Source organism: Ochlerotatus camptorhynchus, unplaced genomic scaffold, assembly GCF_037179485.1.
Source record: "Ochlerotatus camptorhynchus isolate MF236.1 unplaced genomic scaffold, CSIRO-AGI_Acam_v1.1 ptg000193l, whole genome shotgun sequence".
In the NCBI taxonomy this organism is placed as follows: Eukaryota; Metazoa; Arthropoda; class Insecta; order Diptera; family Culicidae; genus Ochlerotatus; species Ochlerotatus camptorhynchus.
Window position 1 is genome coordinate 5,173,843 of NW_027040683.1, and position 25,344 is coordinate 5,199,186.

General features: G+C 39.6%; 1 protein-coding gene and 1 pseudogene across 4 annotated transcripts in view; both read left to right on the top strand.

Annotated features, from left to right (window-relative positions):
- Pi4KIIalpha (phosphatidylinositol 4-kinase II alpha) overlaps positions 1-25,344 on the top strand; it is a 92,647-nt gene that overhangs the window by 58,421 nt on the left and 8,882 nt on the right. For 3 of the 4 annotated variants that reach the window (XM_065223548.1, XM_065223549.1, XM_065223551.1), the window contains 3 exons: positions 19,600-19,718; positions 20,348-20,478; positions 20,547-21,386. In XM_065223548.1, coding sequence (XP_065079620.1) covers positions 19,600-19,718; positions 20,348-20,478; positions 20,547-21,386 — 1,090 coding nt within the window. Of the gene's footprint in view, positions 1-19,599; positions 19,719-20,347; positions 20,479-20,546; positions 21,391-25,344 lie in introns of those variants that run through there. The other variant, XM_065223550.1, reaches the window with a different exon arrangement.
- On the top strand, positions 23,576-25,131 carry LOC135702555 (uncharacterized; annotated as a pseudogene).

The window sequence follows — 25,344 nt, forward strand, 5'->3', positions numbered from 1 at the left end:
ATTCCAAGATTAAGAGTTATCAGAGAGTTCTTGTGGGAATTCCATAGAAATTATGAGATTAATTCCAAAGGAATTCTAAAAAGCATTCCAAGGAGATTTTGAGCAGTTATTCCGAGAAAAAATTCTAGACAATTCTGAGAAGTGTGTTTTACGAAGTTTTGAGAGAATAATTCAGAGCAGAATTTTAATTAATTTATTACGTGAATGCGCGGCAATTCTAAGGTGAATTCAAGTAAATTTTAAATAGATTTCTGCAAGTACACTTCTGCGAATTCATGAGAGAACCAAGTATGTTCTGAGAAGACTTTTATGAGAGTACTGATGAAAATTCCAAGTAATTCCCGTGAACTGCAAAGGATAGCATCCCATGAACCTTTAAGTTTTTTTTGTACTTGTTTTGTTTTTCGTCCTGAGTACCAATGCACAGTGGTCCAGTATGCAGATTTAGGTGGAATGATATGTTTTGAGCCTGACATTGAAACTTTAGACTAAAAGTCTCTTCTACAAAGTTGTTTCTTATAGTTAGGCCCTCATTTTTATGACAATGAATTCTAGGGTGGTTCCTATTATCATTAAAATCAATATTCTAACTTTTTTGTTTGAATAAATTAAGGTATACATTCTTCGACAAAGTTATAGCACAGCTAATTTCAAGCAACTTTGTTGAACATAACTTTTTTGTATCTCTTAAATTGGCCGATTTAGAACTATTTTCTTGAATTGAGTTAAAGTGGCTCTTAAAAAACAGTTGTTTTGCTTTAGTTTCCTTATTTCGAATTTCTTAGCAAAGGTGTCTTGAAATAACTTTTAGATCTTAAGAAGGCGCATCAAGATCAAGATCAAGAGTTATTGACGTTTTTATACTAAAAATATGCACTTTTCAAATGTTAATATCTCTGGTTGGGGCAAACAAAAAAAAAGTTTTTTTACGGCATTTGAAAGAGCGTATGTTATTCTCAATAATATGAAAAAAATGGAGGTATGTTATTTTTTAAACTCAATTTGAACTCATTCATATGTTTTACTATATTTGGGTATATCTTTTTTATTAGAACAAACATAAAAGTTAGATTTTTGATTTTAATGATAATAGGAACCACCCTAGAATTCATTGTCATAAAAATGAGGGCCTAACTATAAGGAACAACTTTGTAGAAGAAACTTTTAGTCTAAAGTTGCAATTTCAGGCTCAAAACATATCATTCCACCTAAATCTGCATTCTGGACCACTGTGCAATGCTACCGACGCCAAGGAAGCTTCCACACCTGGACACTACCTATCGACCCATGAACTCATGGACCGGGGACCAACGTCTTTACTTCCCTTCCGAAGGAAGGCGTGAGTAAAGATTGTATGCCTCAGGAAATCCCGGCGGCGCCAACTGGGGTTGAACCCAGGCCCTTTGGAGTGAGAGGCAATCATGCTTACCACTACACCACCGGTGCTGCCAGTCCCTTTGATGATGGTTATAAAACAATCCTGGTTTGATTTCTGAGGATAGTTTTAAGTGTTTTCATAAGAAAGTTCTCAGGGAATTTCGAGACGACTGTCAATGGAATCGAATTTTGAGGAACAAAAGAATTCTGAGAAGAGTTTAAAGATGATTTTTTTGGGAATTCTGAGGAAATTCCATGGGAATTTAGAGGAAAATTCCAGTTGATATTTTTTTTAATTCAGAGCGATAAAGATTATTCTGAGCAGACGTTTAAGATTTTTCTGTGAATAATTGTAAAATTGCAGGGAAACTGTTCCCAAGAATGTTATCAAAAATCACGTTCAATGCTAGTTCAATGTCCTGAGATACAGCTAAAAAGGCATGCTAAATACACATTTTAACTGAAAATAGTGTTCACGGATCAGGAAATCATTCCCGGGAAACTTTATCTAGATCTAGATCTATTGATAAATTAAGAGAAATTACCAGTGGAAGCTGCCTGAAATATATAACTACACCAAATATATGTCACACAAAATATGAATATTAAAATAATACAGGCTTACGAAGCTCTGTGTTCTATTGGAACACACTTGAGAGCTGGTATAGTGTTCCAGTTTGGACGCAACTGTCTAAAAAGTATAAGTGTCTACTGGACTGATGCAAAATTTGAAATGTTCGTTCCACAGTGTTCAAACGGTTCCAAATCGGGTCCTGATTAGCCTCCGAAAGTTTAAACTCATGTAATAAGAAACTGACTTGGCACAAACCATTTGAAGTTTATACAGAAATTACTATGGGAAACCAAACTTTTTGTTCATTGTCTTCCAGTCTTTTTCCATATTGTACTGTTAACAAGTTCTATCGCTATTCTTATCGAAATTTTTATCAGCTACAACTTTGCAGAAAATCGTTTTGAGCCAAACGTTAAATTAAATAGTTATTTTAATTAAATGATAAAGAGATTGATAATCTTATGGCAAGATTAAGCAACTGTATTGTGGGCAACACTGTATTCTGCAGTGTGACATAGTAGCCATGATTTTTGTCCTCTATTCTACGCGCCATAAACACCAATGCAATGTTGCCTGCTGAACAGTTGATTGAGCATAATCCTAAGACATCAGTAACTTGAATCATTAATAATTTTTGTTCCTTACATTTGAACGAAAAGTGGTCTTCAACAAAGTTGTACCTGACAAAATTTTCAACAAGCTATCATTTTATAACGTAGAGTGAACTGGTTCCCCATAGTAAGTTCCATATAAACTTCACATGGTTTGTGCCAAGTCAGGTTCTTACTAAATGAGTTCAAATTTTGGGAGGCTAATCATGAACCAATTTGGAACCGTTGGAGCACTGTGGAGCGAAAATTTCAAATTTTGCATCAGTCTAGTGTCTACTATACATCCTGAATAAGGGTGCATGACCACCAAACTAAATATTCTTTAGTCGGCGAATAACTTTTCACGTTCATTCTATAAAAAACTTGTTCAGTGATCCGCAGAAATAAAGGAACATTGATACTTAGCATACCACATTCACTTTAAATTTAAACCCACTTCAACTTCAACACGGAAAAAATCAGCGTGTTCCGTGCTCGTGTTGATCGTCTGTTAAAAACTGAATTGATCTGGTTTTTCTAACATATTTTATTTCTAGAAAAATTGCTAAAGTCTGCATCAGGGAAGAAAAGGAACAAAATTTCTAATATATGGCAGATTTTGGTCGAAGTTCGGAACATGCCTTGGTGGAGCCAATACAATTTTCGGCGCTCGAATTGGCCACAAATGATCGTATTCTTCAATTTTGATGTGATTTGTTGTGATTTAGTTTACGTCAGATTCTGGCCAATTTTCCGGTGGTAAACGGAGCATGGTGGACGTTGCGGTTCGTTATACTTAAAATAATCACAAATGTTTAAATTAAGTTCTCATGTGATTTGAAGTGTGTCTGGAAACTCAACATGGCCGTCAATGATCTTATTCATGTGATTTAATGTGTCATATGATGGGTTTTGGTCATTGAAAGGAACTGGATATTACCGAAGACTACAAATCAAAAAGACTGGCAAAATCAGGAGACAGTAACGGCAACGCTTATTCTGAGCAAAAGTGGATGATGGTGTGTGTTAATTCACGAGTGCATTCACACACATAGGTAGAAATAAATAGCTGTCAATTATTGGTTTTTTTTTCATGATTATCGTAAAAAGTAAAACGTTTCTTTAATTGCTTTATGCTAACAACGAGTAAAATTCCAGCTGAAACTGAACAGTAATTTTTTGTTTTGAAAAATAAAACTATGGCAATGATGCCATTCACAATGATGGTGGGACCTTCCTCGATCTCAAAATTATCTTCCACTTTTCCTAAGCCCTTTAGTGATGCATTTATGGCCATTCTTATGGTACATTAGTAAAATGCATGCACGTTCCGCACGGCTTTGGCACCTGGCCACAGCGGGAGGAGTTAACTTGTGACCCTCGGTAACTTGGCACAGTACTCGCTGACCATTTGAATGTCACTGACCAATCCGACACTGTTGTTATCATTCTCTGGAAGGGGTCGGTCGATTCCAAGAATTGTTAAAGCATACAGAGGATCGCTATCCGGTGGTTTCATGTTCTGACAACATCTAAAATGGAAATATATTCTTTATCAATACGTACCGTTTGGGATTGCAGTCCTTCAACCTTTCATTTTCATTACAACATTATGTAGATCCTGCTACGCCTTTCTTTGGATCGTGATGTAGGCACCGGATATTTCTTCTTTTTGAATCCTTGAATTTTCTGCAGCTTCAGAATGACGCTCAATTCTAGATAGAGCTGGAATTAGGGCGTAACAGCTTTTGTAAACAATGACTTCTCTCGATGATTTTTCGGAAGCCATGGCTCTCCCTGGCAAATCAACATCACCATCGAGTAGAGAAAGACTTCTCCTACCCGATGGATATATTGGTTTGTGTAGGCGTGCCTTGAATTCCGAGAAATCAACGAGAGAAGTCATTGTTTACAAAGGCTGTTACGCCCTAATTCCAGCTCTATCTAGAATTGTGATGGAAGCTGCCAATTCCTTATAATTGACTGCTTCCAACAGGCAAAATAAACAATATTTCGGTTCCTCGTTCACAAGTAAAAGTTACTTTCACTAGGTATCGATCCGAGTTTCAATCCTCTACTTGATCCACCGTGACAAGTTTTTCGGTATGGAGTTGGAAAACCACCTGGGATTAGGATACAAATTGCCGTGAAATTTTGTAGAGCAAAACAAAAAGAAAAACAAGTACCGTGTTATGATTATTCGTTTCGGTGACATTAGGTCACACACACACAGTCACTGTTTATGAGCAGTTTCACTAACACTTGTGCTTCAAAGTTCCACCTTTGATTGACAGAGGCGCTGTTATCAGTGACGTTTGACATTTTTATGGGAGAAGGGAGCAGTTGCCAGTCTTCTTGATTTGTAGTCTTCTATATTACCCAATGTACACCAGGAATTTGTCCGGATATGTCCAATGTGGTCCTGGGCACTTGATATAACCACCATTGCACTTGTTTTTGAATTCTCATTTGATTTGAGATGTTGCATGATGGGTTTTGGTTCACGTCAGAGACTGACCACATCGCCTGGAGTACCCGGAACATGTTCGGATGTATCCAATGTGGTCCTGGGAACTTGATATAACCACCACTGTGCTTGTTTTTAAATTCTCATGTGATTTGAGGTATCGCATGATGGCTGGCTGACACATGTGAGAAACTGGCCACATGTCCAGATGTCGCCAATTTGATCCTGGACGCTCACCATGACCACAATTGAATTCTCATGTGATTTGAGATGTTCACATGATGGGTTTAACACGATTCAGATCTCCGGAACCAATGTGCTGATGTTTCTCAGCCAAAATCGCCCAAAATTACAGTGCTGTTTGATATACAGTACTTTCCCGAGTTGGTTGGAAATGCTAACATGAAGCTTTAGTGTGATGATTTATTAGCTAGAGAATGATCTTTAGAAGAATGTAGGTGGATAGTTCCGTTAGAGTATGGCAGTATGAAAATTGAATAGAAGTTGAAAATGAGCGAAGGGCCATTAAAGCGACAGTTTTCAAGATGACGCACATTTTTGCCTAGCCCGTACGATGTACGCGGGGACTTGAAGTATGTCTCCAAGTCCACAGGCAAAAATGTGCGTCCCTCTTGTTGCTCATAAACTGACTGCGGCTGTGGAATAGTTCTAGCGACGTTTTTCATCACTACCTAAAGCCCCACGTCGCGAGAGCATTTCCAGTCGATGGTGTGTTATAATGCAGTTCTTCTTTACCCAACTATTGTGTTGCTCCTCTCGTCATGACCAACGTGATCATCTCAGAGAGAAAGCAGTAGGGTGGTTGTTGCGTGCTGTACCATCATCAGCATTGTTGACGGCTACACCCGCCTTGAGTTGTTACATTCAAAGTGTTTTTTATGTTACTTCATACGCGAAGTTAACGATTTTCAGAGTTGGTTGGAAATGCTAACATGAAGCTTTAGTGTGATGATTTATTAGCTAGAGAATGATCTTTAGAAGAATGTAGGTGGATAGTTCCGTTAGAGTACGGCAGTATGAAAATTGAATAGAAGTTGAAAATGAGCGAAGGGCCATTAAAGCGACAGTTTTCAAGATGACGCACATTTTTGCCTAGCCCGTACGATGTACGCGGGGACTTGAAGTATGTCTCCAAGTCCACAGGCAAAAATGTGCGTCCCTCTTGTTGCTCATAAACTGACTGCGGCTGTGGAATAGTTCTAGCGACGTTTTTCATCACTACCTAAAGCCCCACGTCGCGAGAGCATTTCCAGTCGATGGTGTGTTATAATGCAGTTCTTCTTTACCCAACTATTGTGTTGCTCCTCTCGTCATGACCAACGTGATCATCTCAGAGAGAAAGCAGTAGGGTGGTTGTTGCGTGCTGTACCATCATCAGCATTGTTGACGGCTACACCCGCCTTGAGTTGTTACATTCAAAGTGTTTTTTATGTTACTTCATACGCGAAGTTAACGATTTTCAGAGTTGGTTGGAAATGCTAACATGAAGCTTTAGTGTGATGATTTATTAGCTAGAGAATGATCTTTAGAAGAATGTAGGTGGATAGTTCCGTTAGAGTACGGCAGTATGAAAATTGAATAGAAGTTGAAAATGAGCGAAGGGCCAGTTTATGAGCAACAAGAAGGACGCACATTTTTGCCTGTGGACTTGGAGACATACTTCAAGTCCCCGCGTACATCGTACGGGCTAGGCAAAAATGTGCGTCATCTTGAAAACTGTCGCTTTAATGGCCCTTCGCTCATTTTCAACTTCTATTCAATTTTCATACTGCCGTACTCTAACGGAACTATCCACCTACATTCTTCTAAAGATCATTCTCTAGCTAATAAATCATCACACTAAAGCTTCATGTTAGCATTTCCAACCAACTCTGAAAATCGTTAACTTCGCGTATGAAGTAACATAAAAAACACTTTGAAAGTACTTTCCCGTTTTTGTCAGCCCCATCTGAAATTTTAGGCTGGCAAAAACGGGGAGCTGACATAATCGGGAAATTTTCATTTCCACTATTTTAACCATCAAAATGATTTTGAAATCTAGTTTAACCATTATTTATCCACTATTAATGGAATTACTGATAAATAGTTACTATTGTTACAACCAAGGGTACACAGTTTGCGTACGGTTTGTTCAGCCGGTACGTACTGTTCGGTTTCCTTAAATTCCGCTTGGTTTTCAGCGCTGCAACCAAGGCTGAACCTCCATATCTCAGTATCAACGTAAATACACTAGCCAGGAGCCGTCCCAATATGTTCGGTATGATTCATGCTACCACGTTGATGACCTTTGTTGCCTTCTCGTAGGCGTATTCTACGTGGCTATTGAAGCCAAACGGTCGTCGACCATCACTCCCAGGCATTTCAACACGCACTTCTAGTGCTCCCCAATGGTAATTTCTGACCGCTGCAGCGCTTTAACGTTACTGATCAATACCACCTCGCTTTTGTTGTGGGCTATCTGCAGCATCGCTTCATGCATTAGGTTTCCAATCAAGTCGACCGCTTCGGTCGCCAACATTTCCATCTATTCCAGCGTCTTGCCTGGTACCGTAAGACGACGTCGTCCGCAAAGCCAGCAATCTCAACTCGTTTGGGTAGCTTCAGCGTTAGACTGCCGTTTTAAATCACGTTCCAGAGCGTTGGACCAAGGATGGAGCCTTGTGGAATTCCTACCGTGATCCTGGTCGTAGATCAGAACCCGGTTCTGGAAGTAGCGTCGGCCTCCCAGCTGGAGCTATTGAACGCATTCTTGACGTCGATGGGTATACCCTTCACACACTCTTCAATTCATGTTTTCCACCAGCGACGGACTGCAGTCCGTCCATCCGACCATCTCTGCGAAAAGTGCTGATGGTGCCTTTATTGAACAGCCTAATTTCCAGCTTCGCCAGAGCTTCCGTTGGTACATCTGTTTCCCCACTCCACTGCCTAAGCATTGAAGTCTCCTCCGATGACTACCGGTCTTCGTCCGATCAGCTCTTCGGTAAGTCCAACCAGCGTCTCGTGGAATTGCTCCATCGTCCATCGGGTGCGTAGCAACTGCATATGAATATTCCGCTAATTTTGGCGATCACGAAACATTCTTCTCGAATGGGATATCTGCCCATAACCTTGTATTGCAGCCATCCCAGCTCTATCCGCCACCTAGTTACCTTTATCGGGAGGGACTCGATACAGCTGTGCAGTGTCGCAATAATTGAGGTTTATTTGAGTTACCTCTGTTATTGTTGCGACAAAACAATTATGTGTCATTTGGGGCGAAATGCATGAGAATTCATGCTTAAAAACCAAACAGTTCAGCAAAATCTTCAGGCTGACAAAATCGGGAAAAAAATGACAAAATCGGGGGTAGACAAAACCGGGAGCTGACAAAATCGGGAAAACACTGTAATAGCAGCGCATGCCGATTTTCATACAAAATATTCAACTTTGACATGATATAAATTTGTTGTCTTATGAACAATTGAGCTGAAACCTTAGTCACAGAACTACAAAAATGTTCAATTTTACGATTACAAAATGCCAAATTTTTGGAAGCACCTGCACCTGTGAGATACAAGGTAAAATTGTTCGAAATAATAGCATTTTTAATAATTTGCATTTCAGCTCAATTTTAAAATTTTAAATTTTACATTTCTCAAAATTCAAATAATCCTACCAATTAACAAATTTACATAATGGAACGGTACTAATGGATACAAATTAGGGGCATTTAGACCGACATTACATCCATTTCGCCTAAAATAGTCACAGTACATAAATTTTCAAATAAAAACTGCTATTATTTAGAACAATTTTACCTAGTATCTCACTTTCCGGCAGGTGCTTCCAAAAATTTTGTATTTACAAATCGGAAAATTGAACATATTTGTAGTTCTGTGGCGCAGCTCAATTGATCTTAAGAGGACAAAGTTACAACATGTCAAAGTTGTCAATTCTGTATGAAAATCGGCATGCGCTGCTATTATATCGAACAGCACTATATGTAACAGACACACACAAACACACACCGACAAACCGAAATGAAACATAAACTTAACTCTTGATCGATAATCCATAACGGTCGATTCAAATGTGCAGCAATCCCACCTGTCGAAACCATAGAAATCTCGAGTAACATTTGAAATCGGCCTATGTCCAAAACGTAAACAAATCGAGTTTTGATACCATTCTTTAGCACCACTTGATAGCTACTAAATAGTTGCGTAGAAAAGTTCCGCATAATCGAGAAAAATCATTAAAAATAACTCGATTTTCGAAACGGCCGATTAACGAAATTTTTCGATTCATTAATAGGCCCGCACGCTAAAACGGCCAACCATTCATTTATTTCATTTCATTGCCATAAGCCTAGTGACGTAGAAGGGCCGATGATTGAAAAATTTCAAACCAATGCTAGGCCCTACTGCTTAAGGCAGGGCCGATGATTTGTTTTGAATTTAGTTGACGTTGCGAAAAGGCTTAGCAAAGGGCGTACCATTTCTGATGACAAGCACAATGGCTTAACAAAAAAGGCCTTTCCATTGAAAGATTCAGAAAAAGGCTTATTAATTTATTAAATTAAATTGTTATCGATTTTCATATATTTTTGAAAGCTTTTCGCATATTTTGGATGTTGTTTACTGAGATATAGCTACTATTGTTATTGTGAACGATAAAAATGCCTCAAATACTTCAATTTTCTTAAATATCAATTGAATAGTGGCGGAAAAATTAAAATTCATTTTCTGGTTTGTTTACGTTTTGGACATAGGCCCATTTCAAATATTACTCTAGAAATGTTTTATCTAGATAAAAATAATTTGTCCAAAATAGGTTAGACGCGAACCAACTCATAAATTTTGCACGCGTGTTCGTGGCTAGGATAAATATTTTCCGTGAACACGGTGGCAGCTGTCAGTTTCGTGCTTTGATCAGATTTCTTTTTGTAATTTGTAAGTGACACACATACAGACATATTCTTATCTGGTCGAGTTGAGTCGAATGGTATAAGACACTTGGTGCTCCGGGCCTCGGATCGAAAGTTAGTTTTCCAAACGATATGTATACCCTTCTCTGTAAGAAGGGTTCAAAAGTTTATATTTGTGCGACCGACGGTGTTTTCTTCACGCCATAAATTTCCCATAATGCATTTTCCTACACATATACGTACGTCTGCCACCCACCCCTGTCACCTCCGTGCAGCTCGTAATCAGGAATTTTTGGTTCACCAAGTTGTTGGTGGAACTAAGTGAACCGTAAGAGAAACTAAATACCAGCAGGGAGCAGTCATGGGTGGACGACGATGATAGGTGGTGGCGGTGCGGAAAGCTTTTGATAAATAGTGCAGTCAAAACCGGTTCCGAATATTTATGGCAATTAAAAGCCACGAACCGGAAAGAAAAAATGAGCCGAGTGGCGTAAAAATAGTATCAACAGCACTAGCGCGGCGATAACCTAGATTGAATGTTGTGCATGGTGTGTTTGTTGGTCGTGTCGTAGTTTAAAAATTTAAGTTCATGAAAAAAGTTGCACACATTAAACGATGTAACTATGTAGGAAAAAAGAAAAGGTTCAGAACAGAGTTCTGATGCATGGTCCAGGGTGACCAGTAAACCGAGTAAACCGGGCAATAACCGGGAATTTGAATAGTAACCGGTAAAACAGGCAAAATCCAGGATATTCGACGGGAGAACCGCACACCTAGAAAAATTCATGTAAATTTAGGTGCTCTGAGACTGACATATACGAGCGTCAATTTTGACATATCTTTGAGTCATAACCTTTACTTTTCCTGGTCCGACGTCCCTCAGGATTGCACCTGCGTCACAATGTTACGCCAACTAACTCGGCTCGTGCCCACACTTCCTAGATCTTGCTCCTCTTGGTCTAACCACCTTGCTAGCTGTGCTCCTCTGCGTCTTGTACGAGCCTGATTCGAGACAAACACCATTTTTACGGGATTGTTGTCCGGCATTCCTACAACGTGTTCCGCCCATCGTACTCGTCCAGCTTTCGCGACTTTCTGGATACTGGGTTCGCCATAGCGTTGCGCCAGCTCGTGGTTCATCATTCTCCTCCATACAACGTTCTCACATACCCCGCCAAAGATGATCCTAAGTACTCGTCGTTCGAAAACACCCAGTGCTTGAAGGTCCTCCTCGAGCATCGTCCACGTCTCGTGCCCGTAGAGAACTACCGGTCTTATCAGCGTCTTGTACATGGTACATTTAGTACGGGGGTGAAGTTTACCCGACCTCAGGGTCTTGTGGAGTCCGTAGTAAGCACGACTTCCGGCAATTATGCGTCTACGAATTCCTCTGCTGCAGTTGTTATCCGACGTCACCAATGATCCGAGGTACACAAATTCATCCAGCACCTCGAACTCATCTCCGTCCATTGTCACGCTTCTGCTTATGCGAGCCCTATCGCGCTCAGTTCCTCCAGCTAACAGATACTTTGTCTTCGACGTATTCACCTTTAATCCAACCTTCTCTGCTTCACGTTTCAGCCTGGTGTATTGCTCCGCCACGGCCCGAAACGTTCTTCCGACAATGTCCACGTCATCAGCGAAGCACATGAACTGGCTGGACTTATTGAAGATCGTGCCCCGCACGTTTCATAACATCTTCTAGCGCAATGTCGAAGTCCTTTGCGAGTTTCAAACGAGTCCGATAACGCACCCGATATCTTCACGCAGCACTGTACATCATCCATCGTAGCCTTGATCAGTCTGGTCAGCTTCCCGGGAAAACCGTTCTCGTCCATAATCTTCCATAGCTCTTCACGGTCAATAGTATCATAAGCGGCCTTGAAATCGATGAAGAGGTGGTGCGTAGGGACACGTTTGGAGGATCTGCTGCAACGTAAAGATTTGGTCCGTTGTCGATCGCCCATCCACAAAACCGGTTTGATAACTTCCCACAAATCTGCTTGCTAGCGGTGAAGGATGATCTGGGAAAGCACTTTGTAGTCCGCGTTGAGAATAGTGATCGCTCGATAGTTCTAACATTCTAACTTGTCGCCTTTTTAATATATTGGGCATATTACTCCCTCCTTCCACTCCTCCGGTAGCTGTTCTGTATCCCAGATCCTGACTATCAGTCGGTGCAGACAAGTGGCCAACTTATCCGGGTCCAAACCTTTAAATGGTCAATTAAATTATAAATGGTAATTCTATTTTTTGCCCCAACTTATTATAAAAATTAGTCTTCTGAATTCTCCATGAGCCATGATTTTAACTTTATCAAATTATGTGTTACTTTTCATAATGGTTTAATATCAAACTATGTAAAATCAACAACTTTTTTTCGATAATGAATCATTTAGTCAAAGCTATTTTTACACAAATGGCGCTGTTCCATTGGTAGAATCTCCAGATAGAAAGTTGGAAAAGTAGAAAGAATGCGCTTTTGATGCATCTTCAGGTAAAAAAAAAAACGTTTATGACAACCTTTAGGAAACATTCTTGGACTTTGTCGTTAAGTTTTTTCTCCCGGATATTATTGCTAAACAAGCTACAATTATTAAAAATCAATATTTTCCCATACATTTTTTACCCGGTTTAGTACCAGTCCCAAGTGAGCCGAAAAATACAAATCCAGGAGCGCAAATTTTCTTTCACGAGCTCTATCTCTCAGCATGTCATGTATATTGATGCCACAGAATATGTGCTTTCCCTTTCACAGACTACAAAATATACGCTCAAAATATGCTGTCGAACCCTCCCGGAAAATCATTGAAATTCCCTCCAAATTCTCTCTTGAAGCTATCTTTTTTTTAACTAGTTCGTTTATTTGGTAGGCTTAGAAGCTATCTTTAAACTAGCTTTAAATTCTCCAAGAATTTTTGGAGCTATGCCCCGAATTCCTTTAGAATTATCTCTGAAATTTCTCTACAATGTTCCTCAATTTATTTGGCATTCTCAAGTGCCATGCAATGCTTCATGTATAAGAATCCTAAAAATTTGTCCATGTCCATGACCTGAGCAGTTCCAAGCCAAATGACAAATCGGAAAAACTCCACCTTCTCCGATTTGCATCAAAGTTTACATAGTTGTGTGTTATGGGCAATCATTTACAGTTTTACAAAAAATTGGCCATTTTGGATGTTGTATTTTTTTCTTCAAAATATTGCGTGGAAACAAAGTTCAAAATGTTTTCAAGGAATCCTCATATTACTAAACTTAATGATTTCCAAGTTTTTAGTCTTTTATTTTGTACGTTTCGCATCGGCATGATGATGGATTATAACTATTGGCCACTAATCCAGCTAACGGGTTTACATTCTGCACATTCATGATTGATCATTATCATATCATACGACACATCATCAATTCATATCTTGTTTATTAATTTATTTGATAAGGCTCAACCGAATTAGCTTTACAGAGCCGAGGATTCTTGTTCACTATACAATACATCTTACAACTATAGTCAAAAAGTAAAACACAATAAACATTTTATCTTCCGCTTTCCAATAATCCTCCTCCACCAGAACGGGAGCTGCTTCCAGTGGTTTCATTGTATGGTAGATTCGCCAACGGGGTCAGAGCGCTTCCATTGCAGCAATGGACGCAAAACGTGGTCAGCACTCACACATTCATCCTGAAATGGTTGCTTTCCAAAGTCGACGACATATCGACTGCAAGAACTGCTGATGAAGAACAATGAGGAGGACCACACAATGGTTGCTGCCGAGTAAACAGACGATCGAGTGACACACATCGAGAGTGGCCTGCTTTTGTCGACAGCCGAGTGAACACTGCAATTCATATTTGATCGACGAAATATTTACCACCACATGTTTTTGACTATGTTACGTACGCTCTGAGACTTTACACCAGTTCTCAACTTAGTGTTCTTTGAGCACTTACACAATTTTTCCAACCCGAAAAATCCATAAAATGGACTAGGAATCGAACTCAGCCACCTTCAGCATGGTCTTGCTTTATAGCTGTGGCTTAACCGACTGAGCTAAGCTAATGACATTCAAATAAAAAAAATCATAAGATAAAATGGACATCGTGAGGACGGCTTCAGATATTCCAAAAAACATTTGGATACAGGTAAATCCGTTGTCTATTATTTTTTGGTTCTAAGATTCCAAATATTTGGTGTCAATGGTTATTATTCAGGGGTTGACAAGCATTTAAAATACGTATGAATAAATGTCTTCACGGGGGAAGGTGGTTCTAAATTCTCTATAAAACGATCTGGATATTTTATGTACAAACCCAAAGCAACTGTCAGTTTATCAGCCAGTTTCATATAAGCGATTAGAGGAAACATTAATCTATGTACCTGAGTGATGTTGGGCACTATCTACATTCCACAAGACCAGCAGGGGGACATACACAATCATCCATACAAATATATACTACATTTTGTATAGATTGTGGCTATTCGTCAACCTCCGTTGCCCCTTAATCTGTCAATTTCCTTGCCTTGTTAATTCACCAATTCCCCTTCCCCCTAAGAACATGAAAGATTTCCATTCGGCTGCTTGTTTTTACTTTGACCTGGTCCAATTGCTATCGACTAGCTTGATGTTCTTGACGAGGCTCTTTTCTCAGCTCCACTGCCATGACTGCAGCCTTTGCTGCGATATCTTGCCTTGTTCTAATCCAGCACTTGCTTTCATTTCCACCCAGAGTGTATCGTCGATTCACCTTCACCTAAGTTTCTGAAATTCTGTTGATACCTACTTCAGATCTGTTGGATTCAGTTTAGCCATATTATGCCATATATTCGGAACATCTTAGCTTTTAGGTGGCCATATGGCTCTATGATTGTTGTTTTGAGTGCCATGGGTCATATTTCGTTGAGTAGATGTGATTTGATATGGCAATGATAGAAATTATTTATTTATTTATTTATTTATTTATTTATTTATTTATTTATTTATTTATTTATTTATTTATTTATTTATTTATTTATTTATTTATTTATTTATTTATTTATTTATTTGGAGGGAAAAGCCCACACTAGTGGGAGCAAAACCTCATCATTTCAGTACCAACAGGTAACCTGGAATCCTACAGATACATTTGCTTGAACTAAACATATGAAAAGATATTAATGATAAAATAATTAACATAATTTAAATACAGAATTCAGAAACCGTCAGGAAGTTAAAAATACATTATAAAACAGATGCTTAAGCCTAACACGGGCTAGTTATAACATTTGTTGAAAATCTTGCACATGCTAGTTAACGGCTCATTAGCGCCGTAGTTTGTGCTAGAAGCCGGGGTGTTGATAAAATAATAAGAACGTAAATTTACGCGTCTGAATCAATATCAATATCATTCAACTGATGCAGAAATGAACCGCAATTAATGTCCGATCGTAGGAGATCAGCGATGAAGGTAGCCTCAGAGACGCCTCGGCGAACACTAAGTAATTGTAGGGACATCAAATTACAGCGACTTTCATAACTAGGGAGATTGAAAGGATCACTCAAGGGTAGCCAACGAAGAGAGAAACGTACATATCTTCGCTGAATGGTCTCAATATGATTCACCCCGTTGCTGTAAAAAGGAGCCCATACTACGGAACAGTACTCTAATGTGGAGCGGACTAGCGAACAATAGAGGGTTTTTTAAACAGAAAATGTCCCTAAAGCAGGCTTTCTGAAACTCCTCAAACTCTCTGGAGGTTCTAAAATACTCTACGAGTTTATCCAGCCCTCACCTCGAGTGAGTGGCGGCAGGAATATGAAAGAAGTAAACAAAAACTTATCGAGAGAGAGGGAGAGTGAACTTCAGCGAGAGGATGATATGACGTGGGGTGCGCTTTTCGGGACTCCGGATGACTTTTTTGTTCGTCGCAAGAAGCTCAGAGTTCACCCAGAATGAGAGTAAGAGCGTGTGATAGAAAACATGAACATGAATGGCAGCAAACCTCACTCTCATTTTATCCCCCTTCGCTCACAAGCTCTGAAGCTCAGTGGAATGATTTGACAGTAGGCATTCTACTCATCAGAAAAATGCTACGCTCAGGCTCATTTTAAACTCGCGAGCGAGGCTCCAACAAGCCTGCCCTAAATAAAGCCAAGTTGAGAAGATGCCTTAGCGGAAACATAAGCCACATGGTCCTTGAAGGTGAGTTGTGAATCAAGTAGGACGCCTAAGTAGAATCTAATTAGATTCAATATTTGCTCCTGCAAGCTGTAAGCGTAACAGATAGGTGATTTTTTTGTTCCTGGAAAACGTTATAATGGTACATTTAGAAGCATTTAATACCATCCTGTTTTTGTCACACCAAACAGCAAAAACGTCCAGCTGCTGAAGAAACAATGCATCATTTCGATCTTTGATGACCAAGTATAGTTTGAAATCGTCAGCATAAGAAAGCTTCAGACAACGGATCGAAAAGTGAAACGTCATTCAGATACAATAAAATATGAACGGTCCCAGATGACTGCCTTGAGGTACATCAGAAGAAACAGCGAACGGTTGAGAAAAATAATCTCCAATCTTCACTGAGATATGTCGACCGGTGAGGTATGAGCGAAGCCAATCAAGAAGGGAACCGTGAATGCCAAGTCGCTCTAGTTTGGCCACTGCAATCTCGTGATTGATTTTATCAAAAGCAGCAGAAAGATCGGTGTAGATAGCATCCACTTGATGACCTCTTTCCATCTCGCGTATGATTGATGATGTGTATTGAACGAGATTTGTAGCGGTCGACCTCTTCGGCATAAATCCGTGTTGTTCAGTCGCGATGTAACTAGAGCATGTGTGTTTTAAATAATTTAGCGCCAATAGTTCAAAAAGTTTTGAGACTGCACATAAAGCAGCGATACCACGGTAGTTGAACACCGACTACATATTGCCTTTTTTGAAGACAGGGAAAACAAAATAATCCTTCCAGCAGTCGGGAAAGATCCCAGAATCCAAAGAGAGGTTGAAGATGGATGCTAAACGTGCGGCCAGCATGGCCGCGGCAGGGATTCCGTCAGGGCAAGTGCTGAAAGAATTTTTCAAACGAAGGCGTGCTCTACGAACATCATTAGTCGAGATAGGCGGATGCGGCCCAACAGCAGACAGTACGGGAACATCACTTACGGCGGCTACGATGTGCTCGTTCGGTAAATTTTCTTTGACGAAGACACTGCTGAATTGTGACATGAACAGGTCAGCGATTCCCTCCGTATCTGACTCTTCTCGATCCGTATTGTACATGGTAGAAGGGAAGCCCGATTCCTTCCGTTGATCGTTTACATGATTCCAGAAGCTCTTGACATTTGCTTTGAGTTTAGTTTATAGGTGGCGCTGATGGGCTTGATAAAGCTGTTTGTTGAGCCGCTTGTACTGTTTGTTAACGAGGTTGTACTTCCTCTTCGATGCATCCGTTCGAAGTTTACAAAATTTCTAAAGGCAGCTCGTTTGGATGACTTCAGTCGTTGAGTCGGTGGTTGGTCCAAGGCGGGTTACTAGATATGGGTGGAGTTGTCATGGGTACAAACTGGTCGATCGCATACACGGCAATATTCGAGAAAATAGAAGAAGCAGCATTCGCGTCATGATCTCGGAGTTCATCGTCCTAGCTGATGTTTTAGATGCCATTCCCTCGAAGCCAATCCTACGGTAGTCATACGATACGCTGTCCATGGCAACCAGAAAAGTGCAAGCCTGATATAAGTGTAATGATAACTGCAGAGGTGAATGGTGTCTACAACGTTTAACTAGTGGTTCGGAATTTGACCATGTGGAACCATAATTCGGAATATACGGTGGCCATAAGGCTCTAATATTAATTGTTAGAGTTATTGGTTAGTTATTGGTCATATTTTGTCGAACAGATGTGAATTGACATGTCGCTTAGTGTGGTTAAGATAAATAACAAATTTAACCATTCAGAACCATAATCCTGAATATCTGGAACCTGTTCTACGGTTGTATTGAGTGCCATTGATATATCACATTTGATTCCGAAAGATAATGAAATTTACCATACGGAACCATAATGCAGAATATCCGGAACCGGTTCTATGATGGCCATATGGGTCTATGGTTTTCTTTTTCAGAGCCGTTGTTCATATTTCGTCGAATAGATGTGATTTATGTCGTTTGATATGTTTTGCATGCCATTGATCATATTTTGTCGAGTAGATGTGATTTGATATGTCGCTCGAGATGAGAGGGATTCCAAATTTGACCATGTAGAGCCATGATCCGGAATATCTAGAACTGGTTCTAACTTGACTATATGGCTCAGTGGTTATTATGTTGAGTATCGTTAGTCATATTTCGTCGAGTAGATGTGATGTAATATGTCGCTTGATATGGTTATAACACATATCAAATATGACCATACGGAATCATAATCAGGAATATTCAGAACCGGTTCTACGGTGGCCATATGGCTCTAGGACTGTCGTTTTGAGTGCCATTGGTCATTTTTCGACGAGTAGATGTGATTTGATATGTCGCTTGATATGGTTATGAAAGATATCCAATTTGACCATATGACCATAATCCGGGATATCTGGAATCGGCTCTACGGTGGCCATATGGCTCTATGGTTGTCGTTTCAAGTGCCATTGGTCATATTTCATCGAGTAGATGTGATTTGATATGTCGCATGATATGGTTATGGTAGATAATAAATTGGACCATATGGAACCATAATCCGGAACATCCTGAACCGATTCCAAGGTAGGCATGTGGTCTTATGATTGTTCTCTATCATTTCCGAGAGTTTAACGAAAAAAGTAAGATATATGATAACGATTGAAGAAAACACCCCCGTGCCAGAGGGAGGGGCTTGTGGGAGAGTACCACCCAACAGATGTAAGAACCACTCACCGGAATGATGTTAACAAAATTTCAATTTAATCGGCCATGGCATTTCTAGAATACAAATTTTTGAGAAAAAAATATTGTTCCGGGCTTTTACGGGTTGATTTTGTGATCAATTAATTAGAAGTTGTGTCCAATTTATGTCGATAACATTTTTAATTAATCGGATTAACAGTTGTGGCCAATTTGTTTGAAATGATCGATGCTTATAAAAGCTGTGTTCAATCAATCATGTATAATCAATTTCGTTGGAAGTTGTGATAGTTTTATTTTGCCAAGTATTTGGGCAAATTTTGGCCATTTCATTTGAAATTGGGGCTAATTACGAATTTTCGTTGGAAAATGTAATTTGAAAGTTGTGACAGATTTCATTACAAGTTGCGTCTAATGCAGTTTGGTTTGATAGCATATGGATTTGATCCCAAAATCCTTAGTCCAATTCAGTTTGCAATCCGGATCAATATTATTCGTTATCACCTTATTCATCACAAAAAGTTAGCACCCGAGCAAAGGTTAATTAGAGGAGCAAAATTAATTACTAGTACATTTCTTGTAAAATATTTTTTATAACCTTACTAAAAAGTATTTTTTTTTTTACCTAAAAACACGAACAGGGCAATAAACTTGAATAGTTACGATATCATATACACGGCAATCACGGTTGCAACTTGCAACACTGATCCAATCATGTTAAATCAAATGTGATGCTAATTATTGTTATTGTCCTCCCATAGACAATTTATCCTGCGAACAACACACTCATCTCTCCCATTTTCACTTTCAGATGACCCCCACTTCAGTGACCTGGTGTACTCGGCCGAAATCGCCATCGATGCCGGCATCTACCCGGAGCGAATCTATCAAGGAAGCAGTGGTTCTTATTTCGTGAAAAACCCCGCCAATGTAAGTTTACAGCAGCAAATCGTATTAATTTTTAATCAACTCACGACAATAAGCGAGCGCTCCATTCAACGGGAAACTGGTCTCCAGATTTGGCCAACTTCATTCCTGCAAAAGCGAGCGCACAGCAAAATCTCAAAGTGATTCCCATTCGGCTCGTTTAATTAAGTGATTATCCATTAAGCAAATTCCCCGCGCAGGTGCTTCCTTCCGGAAACTCAGAGCATCCATTTCCGTTTCACTCACGCTGCTTAAAACGCTGTAACTTTTTTTGTTTCGTCTAATTGCGTCGGTTGCCATAATTTTATGTCGGGCGGATTTCCATCATTCACTAATGCGAATACTGCTGACGTCCGTCCCCGTTGGCGTCGTCGGTTGTTTCGGTTTAGGAAATGGAGAAAATCGTGCCAAAACCGATGGGAAATTGATTAGCGGAAATGGATTCTCCTCCTGTGGTTTGGGATGGGATCCTTAATTTACCGAGCTGAATGCCAAGGGGTGTCTGCTCTATCAAGGATCTCTAGAGAAGACATTGGTATTAATCACACAGCTACCATGAAGAGTGTACCTGACGCTTAATGTTGAATAATGTATTCGGGTAGTAAATTGTACATCTTTACCTTACATTGCAGAAAGTAGTGGCGGTATTCAAACCGAAGGACGAAGAGCCCTACGGAAGGCTCAACCCAAAGTGGACGAAATGGATGCACAAGCTGTGCTGTCCGTGCTGCTTCGGGCGTGCGTGCCTCATTCCCAATCAAGGGTAATAAATAGTTTCACTCCCCATTTCCGGACAAAATTAGCTATTACCGAATCATTCCTCTTTTGTAGCTACCTATCGGAAGCCGGCGCTAGTCTGGTCGATCAGAAATTGAACCTAAACATTGTACCAAAAACGCGCGTTGTCCGACTGGTTTCGGAAACGTTTAACTATCCCCGCATTGATCGGCAGAAAGCACGTATTAAGAAGACCATCAAAGAGCGAATACCTGCGGCCCGCTTCAACCGGATGAGTTTGCCACCTAAAACTGGCTCGTTTCAGTTGTTCGTTGACAGTTTCAAAGATGCCGACTATTGGCTGCGACGCTTCGAGCAAGAGCCGCTCCCGACGCGACTTTCGCAAAAGTTTCAGCTGCAATTCGAACGGTTGGTTGTGCTGGACTACATCATCAGGAACACCGACCGTGGAAACGACAACTGGCTCATCAAATACGAACAACCAACGATAGTTTCGCATGTCAACGGGAGTACTCCGAACGGAATTCCCCGGAGTAGCAGTCGGTTGGAAATGACCGAGAATACGGATTGGAATTTGGTTCAACTGCCGGAAATCAGGATCGCCGCCATCGACAACGGGCTGGCGTTTCCGTTCAAGCATCCGGATTCGTGGCGTGCCTATCCGTATCACTGGGCTTGGTTACCGCAAGCGAAGGTACCGTTCAGTCAGGACATCAAGGACCTCATACTGCCCTCGTTGTCTGATTTGAACTTTGTCGAGGAATTGTGCAACGAACTGTACGAACTGTTCCGCCAGGACAAGGGCTTCGATCGGGGCCTGTTCGAGCGGCAAATGTCTGTGATGCGCGGCCAGATACTGAATCTGACGCAGGCCCTCAAGGACGGCAAGAGTCCGGTGCAGCTGGTCCAGATGCCGGCTGTCATTGTTGAACGGTGAGTAGTAAACGGTCCTTACAATTTTCAAACGATTGTCTACGCGGGGGAAGGGAGTCTAAAACCGCTAAAAATCGGGCTACTTTATTTGTGAAATCCGTCCTTCCTTCCTCCTCGAATTTTAAGCTTATTGCTTATCGCATTTAGCTTATTGCGTGCTATCAACTTAGTGTTCTAGATGCACTTCCACTGTTGTTAATTGAGAGCTTTCGATGCCTGACCATTTTTGCATTAGTATAATTGTGTGGCAAGTTCAATCATACTCTATTATGCCCAGGGAAGTCGAGAAATTTTCCAACCCGAACAAATCCTAGACCGGACCGGGAATCGAACCCAGGCCCTTCCAGCATGGTCTTGCTTTATAGCTGCCAAATTATTAAACAATATTTTCTAATTTTTGATCGTATTTTAAAGATTTTTTAAAAAATGACGCATCGGAAAAACTCAACCTTTTCCGATTTACATAACACTTTGCACAATTGTGTGTTATGAGATTGATGGAATGCCGGCGCCGGTGGTGTAGTGGTAAGCGTAACTGCTCTCTCACCCCAATGCATTGCAATGGGTCTGGGTTCAATCCCAGTCGAGGTCGGTGGGATTTTTCTGAGGCATAATCTCTGGTCACGTCTTCCTTCGGAAGGGAAGTAAAGCCATTGGTACCGGCCCACCGGTGTATTGAATTGAATGGGTGCGATATCCTACGCAGGTGTGGAAGCTGCCTTCCTGCACATTCGATTACCGTCAATGGATGGCAATCGATGTCCGTCGGTGATTGGGGCACTAGATTGCGGAACAGAGATCGACGTTAAATATTAGGGAAAAAAAAGAGATTGATGTAATGATTTTGCAAAAAGTCTGCCCTTTCGGTTCTTGTTTTTTTTTTCAAAATGGCATGTTTGTCATTTTTCAATAAATTGTAGCACTAAAACTTCACTTCTTATCGAAATGACGTCTGAGAAAAATGAAGTCTTTCTGCGAAAATTATACATGGTATTTTTTAAGTAATTTTGAATAAAAATAGATATACTTTTTGAGATATTTACACAACTCAAAACTTTGTTTCAGACGTCATTTCGATCAAAAGTTACCTTTTCGTTCAATGTCAGCCATTTTGGAAAAAAAAATACAATATCCAAAATGGCCGATTTTTTGCAAAAATGTGAAGGATTGCCAATAACAAGCAAATATGCAAAGTGTCATGCAAATCGGAGAAGGTCGAGTCCTTTTTTTTAAATTGATTGATGAGCGTTTTAGTACAATAATTGTATACCTTATTACGTTTGTTTTTACTTTTAAGTCTACTACTATTGTATCATTTTCACTAATTTACTATTCACATTCAATATTTAGTTTCACTATCACTTTAAAAAATAAAAACCATAACAGATAGGTATTCCGTTTACTGCTTGCAAACCTTTTTATTTATTTGTTTTTGCTATTTGGCGTGGAACTGATCATTCCTAAACTCTTTAATACTCATCATTACGATCATCGGGTTGTGATTGCCGTTCATATTTTCAATTGTATATTTTCTAGTTTTAACTACTTTAACTATTTGTTTGTATTACTTCCTGCGTGAAGTTAACGATTTTACATAGTTGAAAATGCTAATTTTCAAATAACAGACTTAAAGTGGTCATTTTATCGAGGGGCACGCAATACAAAGAACCGATGCGTTGAAGTTAAAATGCAGTCAAAAGTACTTAAAGTATTTATTGCGTTTTGAAGTAGTACTGACGGTAATTAAAATTATCTATCCGTAATTAATGTAATTAAAAGTATTGGAAATGTAATTAATGTACTTTAATAGGGTTCTAAAATCAACAAAAAAATCTTGTTTTTATTATCCTAAATGAAAACATTATCTTTGCCTACGACAGTATTTTTTTTCCAATTCGAAAAACAAGAATATTATTGTTGAATTTAAAATCAAAAAAAATAATAAACTAACTAACTAGACATTATCGGTCTAACTTGATGTTTCATGAAAAAAAAACCCTGTGGTAAAAAGGTACGCTTCCCGCTTTTTACCGCCAGGTGCCAGTTTAATCTGACATCAACTCTGACAACTAGCTGTCAGCTGATCGTTTTTCCTTGTTCTGTCAGTTTACCATCTGACTCTATTTTGCTATAGATTTTCCAATGTGTGTGATTTCTCTAACAAAATTTGTTTTGAAAAACATCGAGAAATGAAAACAGGATTTTTGAAAGCTGATATTAACACTCTGCCCAAAGTGAATTTCTTCATGGTTCAGCATTTCCTATCTACCAACGACAAGTTTCGAGATGTAAACAAGCGGGGAAAAATTCAGAAGTAAACTTTGATTTCTTTTACAATTTTAACATTTACCTAATGCTGCTGTTTAATGTTTAGATCTAGTAATCCTGATTACTTAAAATCAACTATTGGCAGAGTTCAATATAAAATAGAAAACGGCGTTTATACTGTTAAAGCACGAGTAGTACCGGAACATAAGGTGACCAAAAGGCAGTACAGCCATAGAGGTAACTCTAAGACCAGAAAGTCCCGAAGAAACGTGCTCAACTTTTTGGCTCAGCTCTGGTACTATCTTCGGTCCCAAGCTAATCGATGCACCCCTCGAAACATGGGAAAATCCACGAACCCCTCATTTTATCTGTCAAACTTTCATAGAGAATCAAAACAAACATAGTGTAGTAGTAGAATTCCGACTAGAATGGGATACGTTAATCGTTTGCTTGGGACCAATAGGCTAGTCAAGTAGTGAGCCAATTTCAAATCGATAGTTTCGTATTGATTGTTGGTACAGCGTCGTGGCGATCGTCGACACTCAGCTGGAGAAGATATAAGATGTTTATTGTGAAAGTGAGAGCGATGGATGCAAAGCAGCAGCTGGTGGCTGTAAGCACGCAGTAGCATTTTTATTCTTTTTATATGAAAAGTTCTCATTACCCTCACCAACTGATACTACTTGTTTGTGGAAAGTACCACAACTGGCGCGTGTCGATGAAAATATCGATAACTTCGATATAAGCAACTATACTAAATCTGATGTGAAAAGAAAAAATGATTCGGAAAACGGAAGTGGAAGGTTCCTTCAAACATTACTGGAGAAGTGTCCTGACTCTCACTCAAACACTGCCATGAAGTATTACAAACCAACTCACGCAAGTGATTTATGCAACATGCATAATATAATGCTTGAGTTTAAATCAAAACCGGGACATCTTATCATTGTAAAAGTTTTATTTCTTTTTGTAAAATGATCATGACAGCACAAGCTTGTAATATTAGTGAGATTAGCACAAGGGGCAGAATTCGTCGTTGTGGTAAAATTTGAAATTTGGCCGAATCACTGCATCAAAGTTATATGACTTGTCTCGTTGTGCAACTCCAGACGGATCTTTAGTTCATGCTATTCTAGGACACAGTACCAAAACCACAGAAGCTATGGAAAGGGGTCTGCGGCTAGAGGGTAGGGTAGTTGATATTATTAAAAAACATTACAAGAATGTGAAACGTTGTGGACTGTTTCTACATCCTCGTTATCTTTCTTTCGGTGCTTCTCCCGACGCAATCAATAAGACAACCGTTTTTGAAAGAAGTAGAAATTCCGAAAAATTTGTAGAATTCCACGAAGTTGATTTTGACAACAGTTACCTAACAGGAATAATGAAATCTAGCTATAAATTTTGGCAAGAACACATTTTCACTCAATTGTTTGAAAAGTTTCGAGTATTATATATTGCATTTTTCGATCACTGAGAATAAACTGGTACTGTTCAACATTTTATTATATTTTATTGTTTGTATTGACACTCATTCTTAGTTATCTACCTAATCAACTTGGCTTGCAGATTAACTAATACAGGTATGATAATATCGTCAAATTTATCAAATAAAGTTGATGGCAATTCAGCATGTGGAGCACACATTTTATACTATCTGAATCTCCTAATGAGACGCTCAACATGGATC